The 24,773-nt window shown below is 40.9% G+C and overlaps 1 protein-coding gene across 2 annotated transcripts in view; it reads left to right on the plus strand.

Annotated features, from left to right (window-relative positions):
* RHEB (Ras homolog, mTORC1 binding) overlaps positions 1-24,773 on the plus strand; it is a 61,682-nt gene that overhangs the window by 19,345 nt on the left and 17,564 nt on the right. For both annotated transcript variants that reach the window (XM_077808403.1, XM_077808402.1), the window contains exons 2-4: positions 4,184-4,255; positions 14,565-14,632; positions 22,701-22,783. In XM_077808403.1, coding sequence (XP_077664529.1) covers positions 4,184-4,255; positions 14,565-14,632; positions 22,701-22,783 — 223 coding nt within the window. The remainder of the gene's footprint in view (positions 1-4,183; positions 4,256-14,564; positions 14,633-22,700; positions 22,784-24,773) is intronic.

The raw sequence follows: 24,773 nt of genomic DNA on the forward strand, positions 1-24,773 counted from the left end.
GTATTTTAGTATAACTCTGCTACATCTTCATTTGGATGCAACCTCAGTTGAGCTATTTCTACTCCCTCGAGTGGTCACTTAAAATACTGCTTCCTGTATATAATATTTCATGTTAAATGTGTGAGCTGAAGATCTGTTTTTATTCTTAAGTTGGTTGTTGTAGGACATAATGCTTGATTTAGCCTGAACTCTTTTCTTTAGAAGTTCCCATATGACTTCTTGGATGATACAGTGGCTTATTTTTATAGCTTGAGTAAACTGGTGTGACTTCCTGGAAGTAGTGAGGAGATGGCTACAGCTGAGCTGCATACAGGCTTATTTTGCCTCACAAACAGCAAGCTTATGATGCATACAGGCTATTTCTTAACTGGAAGGCCCTGAAGTGCCACACCTCTTGTAGCATCTCTTCTTTTGGCTCAAATGTAGTCTCTTTGAGAAATTAGGTCTTGACAGCACTAGATCTAATAGCTTAATATGGCATTAAGACAACAAGTGCTCTGTTCCTGCCTCTTAGCTTAGCTAAGATCTTTCCTTCTGGTTGTTAATGGGACCTGAGACCCCTTTTCAGAATACTCCATTCTACTGAAACAATTTTGATAGCGCTCAGTGGTTTGAGCATTGTCCTGCTAAACTCAGGGTTGTGAGTTCAATCCTTGAGGGAGCCATTTAGGGATCGGGGGCAAAAATTGGGGATTGGTCCTACTTTGAGTAGGGGGTTGGACTAGAAGACCTCCTGAGGTCCCTTCCAACCCTGATATTCTATGAAACTAGTCACGTTAATACTGGGGAAACTGGGTCAAGAGCCTCGTAGCCCACTTCTGTGAGTCTGGTGAAGAATGAATTCAGACTGATCACTTCTGGATTTTGTCCTCTAGTCTGTAGGAAGACTTGAGAAAACATGCATATAAACTGATGTTTAGACAGCAAAGTATAATTATGGCATAGTCTTAAACTGTTCTTTAGTCTCGGTCACAAACAACTTTTTTCCTGTAAACTCTTTTTTAAAAATGAACCTTATAAGCCTGTTAATCTTTGTAGTGTCTATCAATTAAAGTTCTTGAATCTTGCTCTCACCATTGTGTAGAAATGTACCCAGTGCCAAGGGATTACTCAGTATTATCCAATAGATTAGTTTCCTAAAGATTTATTTTGTCGACTATTCACTGTTTGGAAGTGTCTTTCTCCAATACGCTAACATAGGTTACAAAGGAGCAAAAAAAAGCTATTGTCCAGGTCCAAAAATATCTAACATTTAGCAATCTTTGTGGGATTATGTTGCAGTGTGTTGGTAAACATCATGAAATAGGATCTGGCAAATTCCTGCATGTAGAGGAGTCACTGCAATGGAAATGGTGCTGTAAGTTCAACGGTGCTTCCAAATGCTTGCTTCACAATAGTAAAATGATGGCAATCTCTCTGCTTAAAAGTACTGTCTAAATCACACAGATTGCATGATGGTGAAACAAAACATCATCTAGAGTCTGTAATCAGATGACCAAGCTTCCCATCTTCTAGCACGCTGCACTGCTTGAACACCTGGTTCTGGTAGGGTTGAGGTGATAAACTTGTGCCTGGGGATGGGAGAACATATGCTGTGCCTTTCTGAAACAGCCTTTATCAAATCAGGCAACATCCGGTAATCTCTGAAAAGAAGTGTGTTGTGGTGCATGGAAACGAATACTGGGGAAAATATTGCTCAGAATACTGAGAGCTTGAGAATCCTGGTAAATATGAGCAGTTAGCAGAATCCCTCCTGAGGGCAGACAAGTACCCTTAGCCTCTAGTTAAGATGTAACTGGACAAAACAAGTCCAATCTTCAGTAGTTGCCCAAGTTTCATCTTAAATTATTGCCATGTGAATCACTTCATTTTAATTTACTCTGACAAAATTCAGCTTTTGAAGTCACCTGTCTAATGGTGGATTTGCAAGGCTTTGATTTGCAAAGACCTAAGATCAAGATGCCCCTCCCATATAAGAGTTGATGACTGTTCTAATACTTAAACTGTGTAAGAATCAGTATTTCCTTCATAGCTTTAGGTAGGATTAGCTGTTGAATGGGAAATAGACCCTTGAACTTTGTCTTGGCCTGTGAAAAGACTTTTTAGCTTTTGTTTTTAAGTACACTTGATAAATATATATACTGCTAAGTTGAAATAAAAAAATAAAAAAATTAAAAAAAACAACAACCCTAATTGGTGCAGTTTTCTCTCAGCTCTTTAGTGTGATACTAGAACTTCTCTAACACTTGAGGGAAGTAGGTGCAGCACAGAACCTGAACTGGGCCCTCTCATAGTTGTTCCATGCCATTCGCTGCCAATTATGAATGCTGCCCTCCAACTTTTGAGGAAGTCTTACAGGGAACAAGGAGTGTTTGGGACGATTGTCAAATGGTTCTCCAATTTCTGTAGTGCAGAAACTCTCTGGATATTGCTTGTCAATGTCATATGGCTTACTGTAGCGGCCAACAGTGATTCACCCCTGCCAGAGGCCTAGTCTGGCTCATTTGTCTTCCTATAACGTGGACTTTTTTGCATTGCATCCTGGACCCTAGTTATCTTTGTGAAATTGGTTGGCCAGTTTCTCCTTTCCAGCTCTTTGAAGTAGGACATACTGGGGTGCACTGCCCCTCATTGTGCTCTGAATGCTTGTCTTCTCGAGGTGGAAGCACACAAATATGGTTGTGATGACAGAAAAGTTGATGGGTAGACACAAATTGAATTATTTGCTACTGAGCTTTACAGCTTAACCATGACTTTTAAAACCAGCTAAATGTTAGCAGGATCTTAAATGTATTCTTCTTAGTCTTTGTCATACTATTGAGATGAATAGGGCAGGTCATACTTCTCAATGATTTCAAACTGTTTTCAGAATTGGGTAGACATTCTTGCATCAGTTTAACAGTATAATTTTGCAGAACCACAAGGGCTGGACATATAACTGTTTTTAAATTACAGGCCCCTGGATTAATCATGAAATGTGTGGAGACCAGTTGTTCTTAATCGAGGTTAATGAGGGATGTGAAATTCTCAGTTTCTCACTGTTATGACTTGAAAGACAAATCTGGATCCTAATGTAGTCATAACTTTTTCTGATGCGGGCAGAGGGTTAAATGCCTCTTAGAGTGAAACAATTAAGAGGGTTTTAACTATAGTATAGTGGTTTTATTCTTTAAACTACTACAGATTGGATGAATGCATTTTAATAAAAATGCAATCAACTGATTTGGCACAGCCATTCTCTAGTGTTCCAAACTGGTAAATGTAACTCTTCACCATGCCCAATACTGTATAGGTGATAGAATGCCTGCATAAGTGAGGTGACTGACTTTGCCCTTAAACTTTTGTGTGGAACACAGTCTTTAATCCTGATACTGAAATGATTTTCATTATTGCCATTTTTCAGAGTAACAGCCATGTTAGTCTGTATTCGCAAAAAGAAAAGGAGTACTTGTGGCACCTTAGAGACTAACCAATGTATTTGAGCATAAGCTTTCGTGAGCTACAGCTCACTTCATCGGATGCATACTGTGGAAAGTATGCATCCACAGTATGCATACGATGAAGTGAGCTGTAGCTCACGAAAGCTTATGCTCAAATACATTGGTTAGTCTCTAAGGTGCCACAAGTACTCCTTTTCTTTTTATTATTGCCATTATTTAGCATCTTGCTCTCTTCCCTTTTTTCTTAATGTAAAGTTCCTGTTTTCTCTTGCATAACTCTTGTCCTTATAATTAAGTATGAAAATGCCACGTTGTCTTGTGGGTACTTGCATCTTAGTAAATGTTAATCAACACCACTTGGAACAGAAATTGGTTTCCTATACTACAAACTGGAGTGGGTGCTCTGACTATGCTAGGAAACAGAACCCTTGCTGAAAACCGCTTGTCAGACCGGTCTGTGCTAGTTCTTACATCATTTTTGGTACTGATTGAGAACCTAGCTATTGAACTGGCTATTGAACTATTTCAGTAACAAGGTTCAGTAGCCAATTGTAGCCAGGGTTTAAGCCACCACAGGTTTGTATGCTTATTTCATAAAACACATTAAACTTTGATTATTGTAATATCACTTTGTATCTGGTAGCAGACTCTCGCTCTAAATGGCTTAATTAACTCATTGGAATATGTTTCTGTACAGTGGGATTTTAAATTTGGATTTAAATATTTTTTTGCTTCCTTTGTAGGGAAATCTTCATTGACTATTCAGTTTGTGGAAGGCCAGTTTGTTGATTCGTATGATCCAACCATAGAAAACAGTAAGTATCTTTAGGTAATTGAAGCTGCTTTCCAAGTGCTTCCCTATACATTAAATTTGTCCTTTTTGCATAATCCCAAAAAAGGCTTTTCATATGGAATGATCATCCATATGAGGATTTTCATTTTAACACTGGAACCTTAAAGTGCACTGAACAGAGGAACAGTGTTTGATAGAAAGCTGCTTTGCATATATTACAACTTGTAATATGCAAAAGGAACAATATAGTATCTCTGGTTTGACTTCAAACACGCGATGCAAGAAAACAATACTAAAATCTGATTTAAAATATATCCTGGTGTTTGTCTTCCGATAGGAACATTGTACTCATTAATCATGTTACTCTCTCATGAATTGTAACTTCATTGGTACGTCTTGATAAATATATCTGTGTAAAAGTCCCCAAAATTCATCCAGTGTGCTTTTAATTATGCTGTTTGTTCTCTGCACTTCTATTTGGATAATAGAAAATTTTAGTTTAAACACTAATTTCTCGTCATTCGCTTTCAGATTTCCATGCACTAGCATAATACTGCAAGGGAAGTGGGGTCTTTTTCCAAAGATACATCCGTGCAAGTTTCTCATTCTAGCATCTTAGCGTCTTAGTACAGGACTGACTTTTTTTAATCCTTAGAAACAGCAGTAGCAGGGTCCTTACTGTCCATTGAATTCTACCCCGGTGATAATAAATGCTACCCTCTTACAGTATCTGTGCTTCACTTACTGTGTTCCAGCTCTTCTGCAGAGATCCAGAGATGTCATATCTGATATTTTTTCTCATAAATCTTTCCTTCCAGTCAGATCTGCGTAAATCATTGAGGGTTTCTCTGCAATTGAAAACTTAACAAAATAGTTACTCCAACAGAAGGCAAGTCCTAAATTTCTAAAGACTTGCCTCTGCTAATTGGCACTCTGTCAATAACTTATTTTGGAAAAACTCCCACCACATGATTAAGATGGCCAATGAAAATTGGCAACATAAAAGATGGAAAAACAAAATCTCACAGAATAGGCTTTATTTTAATTAAAAACATAAGAATGGCCAAACTAGGTAAGACTGATGGTCCACCTTGACCAGTATCCTGACTTCCGACAGGGCCGGTGCCAGATGCTTCAGAAAGAATGAATAGAACAGGGCAATTACTGACTGATCCACCCTTTGTCATGCAGTCAGAGACTTAGGAACACCCAGGGCCTAGGATTGCGTCCCTGTCCATTTTGGTTAATAGCAGTTGGTTGACCTATCCTCCCTGAGAATTGACTTGTGTTATCATAGCACCTGGTAGCAATGCTGTCAAGCATACTGTGTTGGCACTCCTTCTAGGCATTGGAGTTGGCTTTTCTACAAAACATATGTAGTCAGTGTGTACTTTGTAGAGAAGAACACTATTGTAGACTGAATTCACAAATGCCCTCTGGATTGGGAAGCAAGCTGGATCTTCCCCAGGTGAGACGTGCAAGTGTCTTCACCATTAAATGGATCAGGAAGCAACTTGTCCTCTGCCGGTGCAATCTAGAGAAGGCTGTAATAGCAAGGGAAGTTTTCGCCATTTCACTTAGGAGAAGGAGGCACCATTATGCCTTTCCACTAGTTCCTCTGGTAGCTAAATTAATAGCAAAGCTGAAAGGTTTGAACTGAATAACTGTACCTATCTGGGCCAGTGTAACACAGTCAACTCTGCAGAGAGCCAAAACCAATCCCATCAGGCTTGAGTTACTCAGGTTAGTATCAGATTGTCTCTGAACCTTGCATCTCCTTCCAGCCAGCTCACTAGTTTTATTTTTAACAGATCTATATGTGTAGTGTTTCCAAAACGTGGCTCATGTGATCCGGCACCTTGGGGTGGGGGGTGTGGTAAGAGGGGAGGGAACTGCCAGAAAGGCCTACAATTCGAAGAGGGGGAAAAGAACTGCAGGATACTGTAAACAGGTGTGCATGAACCCCCTTTACTTGCTCCACACAAACTGCTTGACTAGTTAGTCTTCAGGTTAATCTCAAAGAACTTAACTCCCCATAGCTATGTCGGGATGCTGTAGGGTGTAACTAGTCAAAGGTAGACCCATCTCTGCAGTTTGTTGTCAGGTTCATGTGGGGCTTGACACTCCTAAACCTTCTCCCACTAAAAGAGAAGGTTGTCAGATATTGTGGCCCTGACAAGGCTGCTTGAAAGCTGTTCAACTGTTTTGTTCATGTGAGCTCAAGTCTTACATGGAGGGCCTCTAGCCTGGTGGCAGTGAGAGAGGCTTGTGGACCAAGTGAGTTTCAGACCTTCATGACCCACCTTCATACTAAGCTTCCACTGGATATGGTTCTAGGGAGTCAGTCATTTGATGTTTCCTTAGACTTAAGGAGTCTGTGGAAACTGCCAACATACTTTCCTCATTCTCAGCCTCACTCACTAAATCTTTTCTCTATATGCTAGGTATTAAAGGGTTTTCAAGGTTCTTTTTGGAGCACATTAAATCCCTTAAAGTCCAGCCAGCTGTTTTATTTGACACCAATTTGATGGACAATGCTGTTATTAAGAGGACTGTCTGAGTCTCACTATGCTATGACATGGTTGACCTCAAACTGGGAGGCCATGTGAAGGCCTGCTAATTGATGTTCACTTTGCAGAATTCAGCAGTAACAGTAAAGATGCCTTTTTAGAGAAGTTCTTGCCTTGTAAATATTTTCTCCTGAGAAACCGTTTTCAGGAATTTCTCTTCTGTCCCCCTCCTTTCTGCAGTGTGAAGGTAGCTTTTTTGAGGTTTTTCTCTTTAAAGTATGTATCCTATGTGTCAATCTCTAATAGGCCATGTGTGAGATGCAAAGCTCTCAAAGTATGGTATGTTGAGAAGGTGGTGGTCTTACTCCGGTAGCATTCAGTGGACTGCTGCTATTGCCCTGAACGCCCAAACCTTTAAGAGAAGTAAATCTGTCTTGTCCTCTGGAGATAAGGCTGTAGATTGAGTCTTAGAAAAGCTTCAGTTAAGAGATTTTCCTTTTATTAGTGCTCTAGTTAAAAAAACAAAACAAAAAAACCAAAAAACAAAAACTGACAAATCTAAAATCAGGTTTTTTTGTGACCAGACTAGTGTCTCAAATCTCTGCTCTCTTGTCTACAGTTACTGATTAAACTTCTTAAACGGCAGTGTATTTGCATTACTATCTAAATTGTTTGAAAATGGAAATTCTTTAATATGCATTTCTGATCACTAAATCTTATTTTGAAGATCTCTCATTGCATGCTTCTGTTTATGTGAGAAGCACAAGACAGTGGGAAACATGAAAGCAATTCTGTTTTTCTGTTCCTTCAGAACCTATGATGTAGTCTCAGGTCTGCAGTGAATAATAGTGGCAAAGTGGTGGGTGAATTCAAATGCTGTGCTTGGGGGAGGGTTTGCATTTCTCCAGAACGTTTAGTAACAAACTGTAAAACGTTTGACCTGAATCCAGTGCCAGAATCTCTACGGTAATGTCACAGAAGCAAATGAAATGTAAGCTAAAGAAACAGTATAGCTTTTATTGCCCTCTAGATATCTTTGTTTGCAGTAACTTCTTACCCTGTTACCAGTTTCTTTACATTAAACAAGGTATTCTTGTACTACACATTCCTGTATCAGAACTTTGGCACGATTCACCTTTGCCAAATGCCATATACAAAACAGTTCAACTTCTGAAGCTTTTTTTACGTTAATTCAAATTTAGTGCTCTTGAGTCTAGCCTTTAAAATGTCTCCCAAACTTTGCTTTTAATTCAAATGCAGAATTACTTAGGCACAGAGCTGTAGTTTAGTTTTGAAAATGCACATACTCATTAGTGAGAGCTCGTAATAAAGTTGCATAACAAACTATAAAGTCAGGCCGTTCTTAGGGCACAAGACATAATTCATCCCATCAGTCTGCCTTTTTAAAATATGGAACTCATTTTTGGCTCTAGAAGTGGGTGTGAAATCTCCATTGTCGCAGGGAAATGAGGAAATTTTTATCAGATTCTCTCCCATTGACATAGTAAGCGTAGATCTTGAGTTCTTCCCTTTTTATTGACAAGCAGGTAGGGACAAAATCAGAAAGGCTAAAGCATAAAATGAGTTATACCTAGCAAGAGACATAAAAAGGCAATAAGAGGTTCTTTAAATATGCTAGGAGCAAGAGAAAGATGAAGGAAAGCATAGTTTCTTTGTGTAGGTGTCTGCAGTGGGGAAAGAGAGCTAATAACTGATGACATCAAGAAGGCAGAGATGTTAATGCCTGTTTTGCTTCAGTCTTCACTAAAAAGGTTAATAGTAACCAGATACCCAACGCAATTAATATTAACATGGGGGATGGAACTCAAGTCCAAATAGGGAAAGAACCAGTTAAAGAAAATATGATGCATTAGATGTATTCGGGTTAGCAGGGCTTGAGGAAATTCATCCTCAGGTACTTAAGAAGCTAGCTGAAGCAATCGTGGAACCTTTAGCAGTTATCTTTGAGAACTCATGGAGGACAGGTGAGGTCCCAAAAGAATGGAGAAGGGCAAACGTAACACCTGTCTTTAAAAGGGGAACAAAGAGGACCTGGGCCAGTCAGCGTAATGTCAATACCTGGAAAGATACTAGAACAAATTATTCAACAGTCAATTTGTATGCACCTTGAGGATAGGGTTATAAGAAATAGCCAGCATGGATTTATCAAGAACCAATCGTGCCAAATCAACCTAATTTTTTGACAAGATTACTGACCTGGTGGATGGGGGGTGAGTAGTAGATGTGATGTATCTTTATTTTTTTAGTAAGGCTTTTGACAGTCCCATGGGACAATCATGCAACTGGGGAAATGTGGTCTAGATGAAATTACTTGAAGATGGATGCGTAACTGCTTGAAAGACCATAGCCACAGTAGTTATCAATGGCTTGCTGTCCAACAGGGAGGTTATACCTAGTCCTGGGTCTGGTACAGTGCTAGTTGGTATTTCAGTTATTGACTTGGATAATGGAGTGGCGAGTATGCATATATGATTTAGCAGATGACACCAAGTGGGGGTAGGTTGCACTTCAGAGGATAGGGAAAACAGAGGAAAACAACCTTGACAAATTAAAGAATTGGTCTGAAATAACAAAATGAAATTCAGTAAAGACAAGTGCCAAGTACTACAATTAAGAAAAAATTAGAAGCACAATTACAAAATGTGGGGAATAATTGGGTAGAAATAGTAGTACTGTGGAAAAAGATCTGGAAGTTACAGTGGATCACAAATTGAATGAGTCGTCAATGTGATGCAGTTGTGTGAAAGGCTGATATCATTCTGGGATGTATTAACAGGAATGTTGTAAATAAGGCCCGGGGGGTGGGGTACTTGTCTGGCTTTACTTGGCACTAGTGAGGCTTCAGCTGGAGTACTGTCCCGTTCTGGCACCACACTTTAAGAAAGATATAGATTAAATTGAAGGGAGAGCAACAAAAAATGATAAAAGGTTTAGAAAAACTGACCTATGAAAAAAGGTTAAATAAAACTGGGCATGTTTTGTCCTCAGAAAATAGGACTGAGAGGGGATCCTGATACAGCCTTCAAATATTTTAGGGACTGTTATAAAGAGGACAGTGATTAATTGTTCTCCATGTCCACTGAAGGTAGGACAAGAAGTAATAGGCTTAATCTGCAGCAAGAAAGTTGTAGATTGGATATTAGGAAAAACTTTGTAACTGTAAGAATAGCTAAACTCTGGAATAGTCTTCCAAAGGAGCTTGTGGAATTCCCACTATCGGAGGCTTTTAGAAACAAGTTGGACAAACACCTGTGAGGTATAGTGGAGGTTTACTTGGTCCTGCCTCAGCACAGGTGGCTGTACTTGATGACCTGTTGAGGTTCCCTCCAGCCTGTAACTGCTGTGGTAAAGTACCTCTCAGTGTAAGAATTGAAATGGATTTGGGAGGTGTGCAGTGATGCAATTAACGTGCCTTGAATTTTTTTGCATGTTTATACTGTCAAGGCAAGTAGATAACTCTAAACAGCTGAGCCTGATTGTATTGATAAAAAACAAAGAGCAAGGCTGTTCTGGTAAATTTCTCCGCTCCTTCTGTGTTTTAATAAGACTAATGTTGGAGCAGCGGTGCTTGAGGAGAAAGTGAAGATGATGAGGTTACCCTTTTCTTCCTTCTCCCAAGCAGTAGTGTTGCTTTAGATTAGTGTTGCTCCTGCTGGGCCCTGAGGAAGAAAGAGTGACGAGGATTTCAACTGTTTAGACAGGTGGAGACTGCTGCATGCAAATTGCTTGTTCAGAAGGAGCAAAGTGCACACAATTCTGTGTGAAGGTGTCACAAGGGGGAGAGGAACCATAGGCTTTCCAAAATAGGAGTAAGTAGGGCACAGGTAGACAGACTTGGTTTACCAAAAGCACTTCAGTTAAGAGCTAAATTTGTTTTCTGTTTGCCATGGATACTGGACTGAATGAGGTGGAGACAGCACACTGCACCTATGGGCAGAAGATGTGGTTCATGTTGGTCACCAGGGTCGTCGTCTCAAGCCATCTAAAAGAGCAGCAACAAATGGCTCAGAGGGTGCCTGTCTTAAGGATAGCTCTGTTATGCATTTGCGAGGAGTGTAGTAGGAAATATCTTGGCAGAAGCCTAGAAAGAGGCAGAAACAAAGGGTTTGGGAGCATGAATGAAGAATAGATAAAATTCAAGGAAGGGGTGCAGAAATAATAGCTCAACTTTTGAGAGGCAGCTTCTCTTTTTAAGAATAGCTAACAGCCCTGTACCTTTGTGGGGATAGTTTGCCATTGTCTTTTATATCTCCACTCAAGGATAATCCTGCTGAGCTATAAACCCATTTGAGTATATGCATTCAATGGCACTCTTCTTGTGGCACAGACAGTAACAGTCCACCCCCAAATGTGCACTATGTGTCAGCAGCTCATATACATTCTATTGCCTGTCAGTCTTCTCTTGCTTATGTTGCTGCCAAGGGCTGTCACCTTTGATGAGATGGCAGTTAATTTGTCTGGAAGCCGAAAGACTAAATGCCCAAAAAACCTTCTCCTCCTTCCCAATCTGAAGGATTGAGGAGATATAAAGTGAAAGCTTTGTTGCAAATAATCTAATGTAACAGTCTGAATATCTTCAGTTTTAGAGTCTTGATCACAAGAGCAACCTAAAGTACTGTTAAGAATAAATGTGTGAGCAAAGGAATAGTAAGCATTATGGACATGTTATTTCGGTGCTGAATGCGTTAGCAAGAAAATCCAGCTGATGTGCTTATCGCTGTTCCTGATCTGCCTTCCACTGGCCAAAAGTGTGGGGAGTCCCTTACCAGCTACAAAAACTTCTATCTTCCTCCTTGACAACCTCCACAATGCAGTCTCTTCACCTCTGCCAATATAAACTTTGAATATTATTTTTTGTGCTTTACCTTAAACTAAACAATGAATACTGCAAAGGCTCTATTATTTATTTTCATGCTTTTATAAGACCTGTGAAGGTTTATCTCTCCAAAGGCACTGCATAATTGCCATTAGTAGTAGTGAAGCTTTTAACATTATAATTTGGGTGCCTCCTGCTCCTGATGCGCAGTAACTCCTCCACTGCATGTTTCCTGTCTTAGTCTTTACCATTGACTTTTAGTAGTGATGAACAGTTCCTCATTTAGCATGCATATTGGGTTTCTAGAACACACCCGAAAGAGATGCCATCAGTTTTTACCCCTTTGAACTATGTAACAGCACGTATGAGACGTTCTAACATTTTGGAGTCATTTGACTGGTCAGAGCTTTGATATGGTAGGTAATAGTGCTATCCCCTTCCAGTTTCTGGACCTCTTAAATGTGTTAATGTGGCCTTCTTGTCTAAAGGGGCTTGTTTTTCCATCTTACTAACTTGACCCAAGAATCTTGAAAATTGTGACTTTGCTCATTAACGCTTTTTGAGGTAGTAGTGTGTTTTCATCAATACCCTAATACTTCCTCATATAGAGCAAGAACATAACTGCTATCATTTTTTAACTTAGAGCTCTTCATTCCAGAAGAAAGCTAGAATAGTACTGGGCATGGTGTAAGCTTATTGAGACACACACCAGTAACTTATCCAGACAGATACCTCCAATTTATAGACACATCAAAAGACAGACATGCCCTTTATCAGAGGCCATATCTACTCATTATTTCTTAACTGGTTGAGGCTTTGTTCGGATAACCCTCATCCATGCCTCAATCTCTACAATACACATACTGTGGCTATGCATTTGGAGGTTACCTAGTAGGATTAAGAGTAACAGCCGTGTTAGTCTGTATTCGCAAAAAGAAAAGGAGTACTTGTGGCACCTTAGAGACTAACCAATTTATTTGAGCATGAGCTTTCGTGAGCTACAGCTCACTTCATCGGATGCATACCGTGGAAACTGCAGCAGACTTTATATATACACAGAGAATATGAAACAATACCTCCTCCCACCCCACTGTCCTGCTGGTAATAGCTTATCTAAAGTGATCATCAGGTTAGGCCATTTCCAGGGAGGTGAGGGAGTGAGAGAACCTGGATTTGTGCAGGAAATGGCCCAACTTGATTATCATGCACATTGTGTAAAGAGTTGTCACTTTGGATGGGGTATCACCAGCAGGAGAGCGAATTTGTGTGCGGGGGTGGAGTGTGAGAAAACCTGGATTTGTGCTGGAAATGGCCTAACCTGATGATCACTTTAGATAAGCTATTACCAGCAGGACAGTGGGGTGGGAGGAGGTATTGTTTCATATTCTCTGTGTATATATAAAGTCTGCTGCAGTTTCCACGGTATGCATCCGATGAAGTGAGCTGTAGCTCACGAAAGCTCATGCTCAAATAAATTGGTTAGTCTCTAAGGTGCCACAAGTACTCCTTTTCTAGTAGGATTAGTTCATATATGACATAAAACCCTGTTCATACTAACTACTTGATCTAAATTCCCCAGTAGGGTGCTTAGATTCTGCAGCTGTCCAGTACCCTTATTGGCAATTCTGCAGTGGCTTTGGATAGATAAACCTCCACAAGTTTAACAAAACACAAAAATGAATAATAGCGTCTTTGCAGTATTCGTTGTTTAGTTTACAGGAAAGCACAAACATTAATACTGAAAGTTATCGCCTTCAATGCACTGCAAAAGTTTATACTGGCAGAGGGAGAGAACTGCATTGTGGAGATTGTCAACGGGGATGCTAGAAGTTTTGGACTCCCAAAACATTTGGCCGCTGGGAGGCAAGTCAGGAAATGTGTGCTTAGCACATCAGCTTAATGTTCTTGCTAAAACATTCAGCACTAAAATAGTTAACCTTAAGGTGCTGTTTGTTTATGACTTTCATCCTTTCAGGAAATCTGTGCTGCTTTAAACATTAGAGACCTAAGTCAAAATTTCAGTCCATAACATTGTAATAACACTAGAGGCATATCAAGAGTGTTGAAAGCTAGGGTGTACATTTGGAAAGTACAAAGACTAACCATCTGGGCCAAAACAAAAAGCTTTGAAATTGGCTCCTTATGTTCTCAGCATGAATGTGGTAGTAAAATACTGGAGGCAACTAGTTTATATTACACTTACTATAACATTACTGTGCTAATATACCCTCACAAAAGCAAAAAAGAAAAAATTGAGTTGTGGCTTCCAGATAATCTTCTGCTTATAATGTGCATTGGCATTTCTTGATAAATAGTGTTTTGATTTCCTCTAATAGTACTAAATATACTTCCTGATTAGGAACTGAATGTGCTGCGATAACTGCAGCAAGTTAAAAGTAGTGCGACATCTTCAAGTCAGAATTTCTGTGGTCCTGTGTGCAGTTTGTTCACAATAAATCACTGCTATTTTTAATTGCATTGTGCTAAAAACATTTTTTGGTGTTTTTGCTTCATGGTCAGTATTCAGATCAGGAAAACTGGATTTAGAGAATGGTTCTGAAACTGAAGACCTCATGTTAAATCTTAACTAACTTTGACATTGACTTGCATTCAGGTAACTCTTAATGTGAAAATCCAGTTAGGTCTACAATTTGTGCACTAGTTTTTATCTATTTGAAAAGTCTACAATCTTAAAGTGCTTTAAACATAAAGAAATAACACTTATGAGAAATTCTGCATCCAGTGTGTGCAATTCCAATTTTCAGAAGTTTTAAATTAATAATTAACATTAATGTTCAGTGTATGCAATATATTAACTGTATACAGAGCACCCCAATTTAGTCTTTCACTCCCTCTTCAAAAACTTAAACTTCAGATTGTTCCACTAGAGTTCTCTCCACTAATTTCTGGTCTGATATCAGTAGACTTTGAGTATAAAGCTATTCAGTTTTAATTCTGAAGTGCATTTCTCTTGTTTCCTCTAGCTTTTACAAAACTGATCACAGTAAATGGGCAAGAATATCATCTTCAGCTAGTAGACACAGCTGGCCAAGTAAGTGACCTTTGTTGTCTGAACCATTCTTTCAGAATGAAGACTACATGTTTTATTGCTACTCCTGTAGGATTAGAGTGCTATTGTCCTGTGTTAAGCAAAACACCACAATTGATATATTTGAATAAAGGGGGTCTGAAGGCCTTTACACTTTGCTTACAACACTAAACTAGTATTTGCTAATTTAGCAGTAATTGAATTAACTTCCAGTGTGATACTATCAAATAGTATAGTCCCCCAAAATCAGTAGAAATGTGTTCAGATTGTTTGGGGTTAATAGAGAGGGGCTATTAAACATTGCTAAAGCAGTGTATTGTAGTGGTTTTTTTTTTTTTTTTTAAACTAGTGTTTGGAAAGTGAATTTGGCTACATCAAACGAAATACAAAAAATACGGTTACGTCAACGCGTCACTTTTTAATGTAATGTGCTAGTAATGCCTGTTAGCATTCTTGATTGCATTCATTTAATGCAGAAGGGCTAAACTGATAGAACCTATTATTGCAGACTCCAAGAACCAGCTGCCATAGGCTATGCATAACCAAAATGAAGGTGGGCGTTATTTTATTTGTAACCGGTGATGATAATCACTGACATTCATATTTCTGTGCTGCTCATGAATGAATGCCTAGTGGGCATTGACAAATATGCTGGATCCTGCAACTAAAATAGACTACTACATTTTGTTAAATCCCAGAGAGTAGGTGGGTTGCTTGTGCACACGGTCTTGGAGATACCGGGAATGTTCCAGGAGGTTTTGAACATAAATGGTCTATGAAACAGTCATTTAGCTTGATGATGATAGGGAGACTCTGCAAAATTTAGCTTCCATAAAGAAATACTCAAGCATGTGTCAATGCATGATGCTGATGTAATCCCATGGCTGTGTATGTGTATATTTCATGATTTTGTATTTCTAAGGATTTAAATTCAGGACAAGATTATGGAGAGTTTGCCCTTTGCCTTTTTATTGTATGGCATCTCCACTACGGGCATTAATATCCCTCACTCATAGTTCTGTCACTCCTGTGTGTGGTAGAGTTTCAGAGCAACATGAGCAGTGTTATACAATTTCTTCATCAAGAAATAGTTCCCAATGGTAAGTTGTGTGTCTGTAGAACCAGTTCCCATGCAGCACAGAGGGAAGGGGTTTTATGCAAGGTACTTCCTGGTGCCAAACAGAGTTGAGGTTGGAAACCCATCCTAGACCGGAGGCTACTTACTCACCACCTATGTGGAGGCACAGAAATTCAAAATGATGACGTTTGCAATGATGATTCCATCATTAGAGCAAGGAGATTGATTCTCAATCCTTGACCTTCAAGATGCATATTTCCACTTCGCTACCCACCCACCCCACAAACAATTCCTCAGTTTCATTGTTAGCCATGAGCACTTTCACTATGGAGTGCTCCCCTTCGGCCTATCATCCAGACTGAGGGCTTTTTCGAAGGTTCTCTGTGGTAGCAGTGAAGCGCTGCAGGAAAGATATCTTGGCTTCCCCTTACCTGGATGACTGGGTGCTGAAAGGCCACTTCCTGGAACTGATGTCTTAGGCAACTTCTGAGGCCATAGACCTCTTCCTTGAATAGGGCCTACAACTGAACATACAAAAAATCTGTTTTGACCCCTGTGGAAAACTTAGAGTTCATAAGGGCACATCTTGATCCAGTGACAGCAAGAGCCTACCTTCCTCTGCACAGGTTTGTGGCTCTTTCCAACACAGCAAACACAATTCAGCTTAGCCCCCAAACCATGGTCAGGAACTGCATTTAATTACTGGGACAAATACAGCCACCACCTTTGTTACAGAACATGCCAGGCTTTGACTGCCGTGCCTTCAAGGGTGGCTTAGAACAGTCTGTTCATCCACCAGACAGTCTAAATATGCTTCTTCCCGTACCTACCTTTGTAAAACAATGCCTTGACTAGAAAGACCATCACGGCATGTGCAGAGCAGTTCCAGTTACACGTCCTCACCCAATCGTCAGAACGACAAATGCATCTCTGCTAGGGTGGGAGCACATATAGACACTTACAGGATTCAGGGCAGGTGGTTGTCACAAGAGACAGTGACAACCACTTGCCCTGGAACTCCTGGAATCTCAAGAGCAGTCTCCTGGAACTCAAGAGCAGTCAGATATGCCTGTCTCCAATTCCTATCACTAATCAGGGGCAAACAAATAAGATCATAACAGATACTATATCATGCGTGTTTTACATCAGCTGCCCAAGAGGAGCAAGATCTCCTTCCCTCTGCACTGAGGCTGTCAGGCTTTGGAACTGGTACATAAAACCAGATCACCATCATAGTTACCTATTTGCAGGCATGTTCTGAATCCATGGGAGACGCACTCAGCAGACTCTTCTTCCAAGACCATGAGTGAGAAATAGACCCCCCTCCCCCCAACATATTACACCACGTATTCAGTCAATGGGGCACCCCTCAGATAGACCTGTTTGCCATAGAGTCAAGTAAGAAATGCACCCGCTTTGGCTCAAGGGATGGATTGGGTCACCATTCCTTGAGGGATGCTTTTCACCTTCAGTGATCATCAACCCTACTGTACGCATTCTTACCAGCTCCCTTAATAGCCAAAGCAATGCTCAAAATAAAGACCGATAGAGCCAGTGTCATTCTAATAGTTCCAACCTGGCACAGGCAAATGTGGTTTCCTTACAGGATACAGCTGTTTGCTCTCAGATTACTCTTCATGCTGCTCCCTGTCTCTCCCAGAAGGGCAGGAAGATGAAGCATCATGAGATTGGGATGAAACCTCTAAAAGCATGATTGGTCAATGACTCACAGGATTGGAGACAGCCTGTTCGAAGACGTAAAGAGTACTATTACACAGCAAGAAACAATCTACTCATTACCCATATTCTCAAAAATGGACACAGTTTGTCAGCTGGTATGACTAGACAGATTCCACCAATGATCACGTCACTTCCAGATATACTGGGATGTGCCCTAACTCTGAAAACCTCAGGTCTATCAGTTGAGCTCTATACAAATCCACCTGGCACAACCATCACGGCTTTCCACCCCAATAAAAGTTTATTCTATCTTTGCCTATCTGACCACAGTGAGATTCCTTAGAGGACTGGGAAACCACCAGACCAACATCCTACTCCAATATGGGAACTTAATCTGGTCCTTAAATGCCTCACAAGACTGCACCTTTGAACCTTTGACTACCTGCTCACTGCTCCATTTGCAGCAAAGACGGCATTCCCGATAGCCATTACATCAGCACGACACATTGAGAAATAGGTACCTGGATGTCATCACACCCACCCACCCACACACACCCCGCTACAATGTGTTTTAAGGATAAGGTCGTGCGGCACTACCCAAAATTCTTACCTAAGTTTCTTCCGATTTACATCTCAGTCATGCCTGGCTTCCACCCCAAAGCAAATCTACATAGTCAGGATACACTGTTGCACACCCGGGATGTCAGGAGAGCTCTGGCCTTCTATCTAGACAGAACAAAGACCTTCAGAGACACTGACAAGTTATTCATTCTCTAGCACAGGGGGCAGCAACCTTTGAGAAGTGGCGTGCCAAGTCTTCAATAATTTAAGGTTTTGCATGACAATAATACATTTTACATTTACAGGAACCTCGGGTGGACAGCTGGCTGAGCAGGGCTGGCGGCCGGGACCCTGGCTGGCAGGAGCTGGCGGACAGAACCCTAGACTGGCAGCGGGCTGAGCAGCTCAGCGGGCTGCCATTCTGGGGTTCCGTCTGACACCCGCGCTGCTGGTCTGGATGGACGGAACCCCGGGCCGGGATCCCAGCTGAGTGGGGCCAGCGGCGTGCTGAGCCACTCAACCCGCTGCCGGTCTGGGGTTCCGGTCGCCGGCCTCTGCCAGCCGGGGTCCCGGCTGCTGGCCCGGGGTTCTATCTATCCAGGCCGGTAGTGGGCTGAGTGGGGCCAGCGGCTGGGACCCTGGCTGGCAGCAGAGTGCCACTAGAAATCAGCTCACGTGCCGCCGGTTGCCAACCCCTGCTCTAGCAGATAGGTCAAAAGAGTCAGCCGTCTGTCACCAGAGGTTTCCCAAATGGCTATCAGGCTGCATTAGCTCTTGTTACCAGTCTTGCAACATTCAACTACCTTTGGTTATAAGCATCCATTCTGCAAGGGTTTATTGCCACTTCAATGGCCTTTCTCAAAAATATGCTGTTTATTGAAATCTGTAAAGCTGCTACTTGGGCATCTATATTCATAAACTAGGGAAATGCAACCTAGATGGAGCTACTAAAGTTGAGTGCATAATTGGTTGGGAAAACTGTTCCCAGAGAATAGTTATCAGTTATATAGTTCATAGTCCAGCTGGAAGAGCATATCAAGTGGGGTCTTGCAGGGATCAGTTCTGGATCAGATTCTGTTCAATATTATCATCAATGGTTTAGATAATGGCAAAGAGAGTGTACTTATAAAATTTCCGGACAATGCCAAGCTGGACATGTTTGCAAGTGCTTTGGAGGGTAGGATTAAAATTCAAAATGATCTGGACAACCTGGAGAAATGGTCTGAAGTAAATAGGATGAAAATCAATAAGGACAAATGCAAAGTTTTCCACTTAGGAAGGAACAATCAGTTGCACACATACAAAATGGGAAATGACTGCCTAGGAAGGAGTACTACGGAAAGGCATCTGGGGGTCATAGTGGATCAGAAGCTAAATATGAGTCAACAGTGTAATGCTGTTGCAAAAAAAGCAAACTTCATTCTGGGATGTATTAGCAGGAGTGTTGTAAGTAAACACAAAGTAATTCTTCTGCTCTGTGCTGATTAGGTCTCAACTGGAGTATTGTGTCCAGTTCTGCGTGCCATATTTTAGGAAAGATGTGGACAAATTGGAGAAAGTCCAGAGAAGAGCAACAAAAATGATTGAAAGTCTAGAAAACATGACACATGAGGGAAGATTGAAAAAATTGGGTTTGTTTAGTCTAGAAAAGAGAAGACTGAGAGGGGACATACCTTTTCAAGTACATAAAAGGTTGTTACAAGGAGGAGGAAGAATAATTATTATTGTTAACCTCTGAGGATAGGATAAGAAGCAGTGAGCTTAAATTGCAGCAAGGGAGGTTTAGGTTGGACATTAGGAAAAACTTCCTAACTGTCAGAGTGGTTAAGCACTAGGATAAATTGCCTAGGGAGGTTGTAGAATCTCTGTCTAACCTGCTCTTTAAAATCTCCAAAGATGAACTCCTCTCAGGAATGGTCTAGATCAGTGGTTCTCAACCCGTGAGCTACTTGCAGCCCAATCAGCACACAGCTGCAGCCCATGTGGTACCTTCAGGGCCATACAGGTATGTATATTATGTGGATGCAGCCCACATAACACATGGAGAACTGCATATGTGGCCCACAATGGTAAATAGGTAGAGAACCTCTGGTCTAGATAATGCTTAGTCCTGCCTTGAGTGCAGGGGACTGGACTAAGACTTTTCAAGGTCCCTTCCAGTCCTACAACTCATGATTCTATATATACATTCACCAAACACTATGCAAAAACTCATGACTCTGCCTCTGATACTGTGTTTGGATCAGCTATTCTTTCCTTTCTACTGGACTTGACTCCGAAGCCCCCTCCATCTTAGAGGGCAGTGCTCGGTAGTCACCTTGGGTGGAGCACCGATAGGGACACTACTGGAAGAAGAAATAGTTACTCACCCTGTGCAGTAACTGGTTCTTTAAGATGTGTGTCCCTATAAATGCTCCTCTACCTGTCCTTCCCCTCTGCTTCACAGTTCTCTGCCATGGGACTTTGTGGTAGAGAAGGATCTGAGGGCAGTTTTTCCCACACAGAGCTGCATAACAGCTCTGGGCATTAGACTGACTGACATGCACATGTGGGCCAAACAGACACTGCTATGAGAAATCTCCAATCAAAGGCACAGGGAGTGTTAGTGCACCTAGAGTGTAGCACCCATAGGGGGACACATTTCAAAGAACCACAGTTACTGCACAAGGAAAAAAGAAAAGGAGTACTTGTGGCACCTTAGAGACTAACCAATTTATTTGAGCATAAGCTTTTGTGAGCGACAGCTCACTTCATCGGATGCATACTGTGGAAAATAATATGCTCAAATAAATTGGTTAGTCTCTAAGGTGCCACAAGTACTCCTTTTCTTTTTGCGAATACAGACTAACACAGCTGTTACTCTGAAAGCTGCACAAGGAAAGTAACTATTTCTTTTGGTGCTAATATTTTTGAGTTTCTCATTTGCTATGCTGGCCAAATGGCGCTTCCCCATACCTTGCTGTCTTTTGAGTGGTGTTGAACGGTATATTGCAGGCTAGTGGACCAAACATCATGATTTTTGGTCATTTTGTGTCAGGAGCTGGGTAGCTACCTTTCCTTCTCTTGCAAATTGCAATGTTTGTAGAAATCAGAACCCGCCTTCCCAAGAACACTAATTCAGTCTAAAAAGAATACCATAACTCAACCAATTCCCCAGCCAACACAACCTTAAACAGAGTTCATTCTCAGGGTTGAGGTTCAATCTCAGTATCACACAGTTGAAACTAATTCTTAATTAAAATAGCATTGTCTCACCAGTGGTTATTTTTAAACCTTTCTTTCCCATGGATTTTCTTTGAGTTTTCTTTGTTGGCTTCAGTGGGTTGGAGGGGGGAGATCTTGTGAGTAGATGTTGAAAAGCACTGTAAATGCATTAGCACAAGCTTTGCTCAGTTGTGTTTACTTGCCCAATAGACCATGGGGGCTGCTTAGATGGATACATACAACGTAGCAAAGATGATAGTAATAACTGCAGATTCACACACACCACTTTGCACCAAAAGTAATTACTGGGCTGCGTTATGCTGTTAGTTGGCAAACTTCTTAAATGTTAACTGTATAATTCCAAAAAGCATCTCTCACAAGCAAATAACAGCCAAGCAGACAGTTGTGAAAGTGTGGATTAGAAAGGGTTGAGATAACTATCTCAGTACAGCACAGGATTTGGTACTGAAACTTGTAAAGCTGGAGGGAGTGAAGTGATGGGTTGATGGTGGGAGTACTGTGAAAACAAGAGCCTTGGTTAAAAGGTACTAGAAATTGTGGGGCAGATGGTGATAATTGTTACCAAAGCTATTCCAATTGATAGAAATCCTGTGGAATGCCAAGTACAGTCTAATGCTTTGCACATCCACCATCTTTCTTGCACTTACTATAGAAGTAATCCAAGCCATTTACTTTACAGTCAGTAACCAAGCTGCATGCTTATCTGATATTCGAGCAGTGGTGGGGGCTTTGCCGCACATTAGAGCTGAATATGAGGCACAAGCGAAGACAAGTTCTGTCTAGCTTCACCTTGCTAAAAAGTTGTGAAGGTGGGGGAGGACTAGATAAAGGGCCCTTTCCCACTTGCCCATTAGGAGAGGGGGAAGGAAGGTTCTCCTGCGTCATATAGGCTGACATGTGGAAGTGAACAGTCTGAGCAATTGGATTGACTGACGAGATGAAGTGATCTCAAACTAAACTTTAAATCTACCATCAGAACAACATCTATATAGAATTTAGACATCTTGGAAAAACTTTGACCACTTCTATTTTTAAGAAATGTTGAGTGGAGGTAGAGGAAAGACCTAAAACTAAGCATTTTGATATCAAAACATTCCATTTTGAAACTTTTTGGAGTAGAATGTTTTGATTTGTTTTGAATTTTATTTTACAGTATTAGAAAATGTCAAAATTGAAACAAAACATTTCAACCCGAAACGCTCTTCTTAATTTTATTTTGTGGGAAATTGTGAAATCCTTTTTGTTTAGCGTATATATGGGAGTGGGGGGGGATCTACAGCTTCTTATCCCCAGCTTACTTGACTTTTTCCGAATGTCCATATGTAATCCTTAAGGAACATGCAGCCTCCACCAAGAGGCCTGCCATGGAGTCTGATTCACCTGTATTGACATTGTTTTAAATCTTTGCAAATGGTGTTTTTGCAATTCATGTCTTAAAATATGATCAGTGTTTAAAACTGCTGGTGATCTACTGTCACTAAGTTTGTGGCAGTAACTGTTTTTAAAAATACCATTTTCCTTCCACAGGATGAATACTCCATATTTCCTCAGACATACTCCATAGACATTAATGGCTACATTCTCGTTTATTCAGTCACATCAATAAAAAGGTAATAGTTCTTCTTTGTGTGTATTCTTATGAGTAAGCTTATGAGACTCATGTGGCTTCAATCCCTGGCTCTGCCACAGACTCCCTGTATGCCCTCGGACAATTCCTGAATATCTGGCTCCATTTCCCATCTGTAAAATGGGAATAACAATTCTCCTCCCAATAGCATTTTGAAAATATCTTTACTGTACCTAAGCAGCTTGCAAACTACAAGTAAAGATAGAATCCAGATTCAAGTGTATTGGTTATGAGCTTTGAGTAAAAAGATGATCAAACTTAAGTCTTCCTAGTGCTCCTCATTGTGGTATGTGAGTACAAAGAGGCATAAATTGAAACATGATCTAGAATGCTAGGGGCACTGCATGTTTTCTGACTTTTCTCCTTGGGTCAGAACTCATGTGAACATAAGAACCATATTGTTGGTTCTCTTTCCTCTTTGCTGTATGAATTTAGGCTGTGTCTACACTACAGCTTATTTTGGCATCGCTTACGTCGCGCACTGGGGTGACTAAATCTTCCCCCATCCCCCAAGCAATGTAAGTTACACCAACATAAACACCGGTGTTGACAGCACTGTGTTGGTGGAGAGCTCCTGCCGACATAGTTATCACTGCTTGCAGGGGCTGGAGTAAGTAAGCCAACGGGAGAGCACTCTCCTGTCTGCTTCCAGTGTCCGCGTTAGCAGCGCTGCAGTGACGCAGCTGCACTGGTGTAGTTGCTCTGCTGTAAGCTCTGTAGAGTAGCTGTAGCTGTGCTCTCAAATAGAGCTGATTCTTCTTGGTCGTTTTTTTCTCTCCCCCTCTGCCTTGCCCACCTGTCCAGTTGACTGGTGGAAATTGCCTGTTCAGTAAGGAAGCTCAGTGCTATGAGCTGCCAGGCAATTGACAGTGTATATGAATTTGGCTTGTAAGCTGCTTTTTTATTTGCACTATTGAAGGACATGTCTTACTGTAAAATAGCTTCTCAGAATAGCTATTCAGCTTTCAGAGTTTGAATTAAGATCCTTTCTGCCTTGAGGCCCAGCTTTCTTCTAGGTAATCTCTTTACTGGTAAGAAGCACATTAACCTCTTTATTAGGTTTTTGTACAGTCATTGGCACCATATTCTATTAATCTCCTTCCTTTTTTGGACCCCTACATTCTTGTTTCTATAAATTTGGTGGGTTTTAGTGGCAGGATTTCTTTTTAAAGTTACCTTGTACAGCATCTGCATATCAGTAGAAGAGAAAGAGTTAGCACTTTAAAAATAGTAGCTGCCTTATGTAAGCTGCCAAATAAGTAAAATCTAAGAACCTTCAAGTTTTTTTAAAAACAGAAGGTACTGAGCGACCTCTCTTCCTGTTCAGCACATAGGGACATTTTGAAAGAACACAGTTGCTTGCATTCTTGACAGGTACTGGAGTGTCTAGTATGTTTGTCCTAATCTGAACTCTACTGGGCTGCTCAAATACTCTTATGGTTGCAAATTACCTTAATGCATAAAGTATATGCAGAGTAGCTTCGTCAGATCTACTCAGTGAAACAAATTAACATTCTGTAGTATTGAGGAATAATGCTAATGGGAGCATATGTTTTAGACAGGTGCTTCTGTCGCTATTTAAAGGATCGTTCACAGTAACAGGTGATGAAGATGAGATTTGAGTCTTAAGACTGTGAAATAATTATAAAGCACCCCCATGTACAAACTGTCAAACAACACAAACTTGGTGATAGCATTCTCTCCTCCTGGGGGAGGCACTCTGGCTTAATTTTAAGACAATGTTTGAAAGCCTGGGGATTTATGGGACATGGAGTCTCCCATCTTCTTGGTCACTAGTTCAGATCGGGGCTTGGCTAGCAGCATGGTCCTAAGTAAAATGAGTTGGTTGTCTCAATCTCAGCCCACTCAAAGGGACAATTGCCTGCATCTGCAACAGTGTACTGAAGATGTGAAGTTCCCTTATTTGTAGTTTCACCTAGAGACATGGATAGAGTAGCAATAGAACTGAATCT

Source organism: Eretmochelys imbricata, chromosome 2, assembly GCF_965152235.1.
Source record: "Eretmochelys imbricata isolate rEreImb1 chromosome 2, rEreImb1.hap1, whole genome shotgun sequence".
In the NCBI taxonomy this organism is placed as follows: domain Eukaryota; kingdom Metazoa; phylum Chordata; order Testudines; family Cheloniidae; genus Eretmochelys; species Eretmochelys imbricata.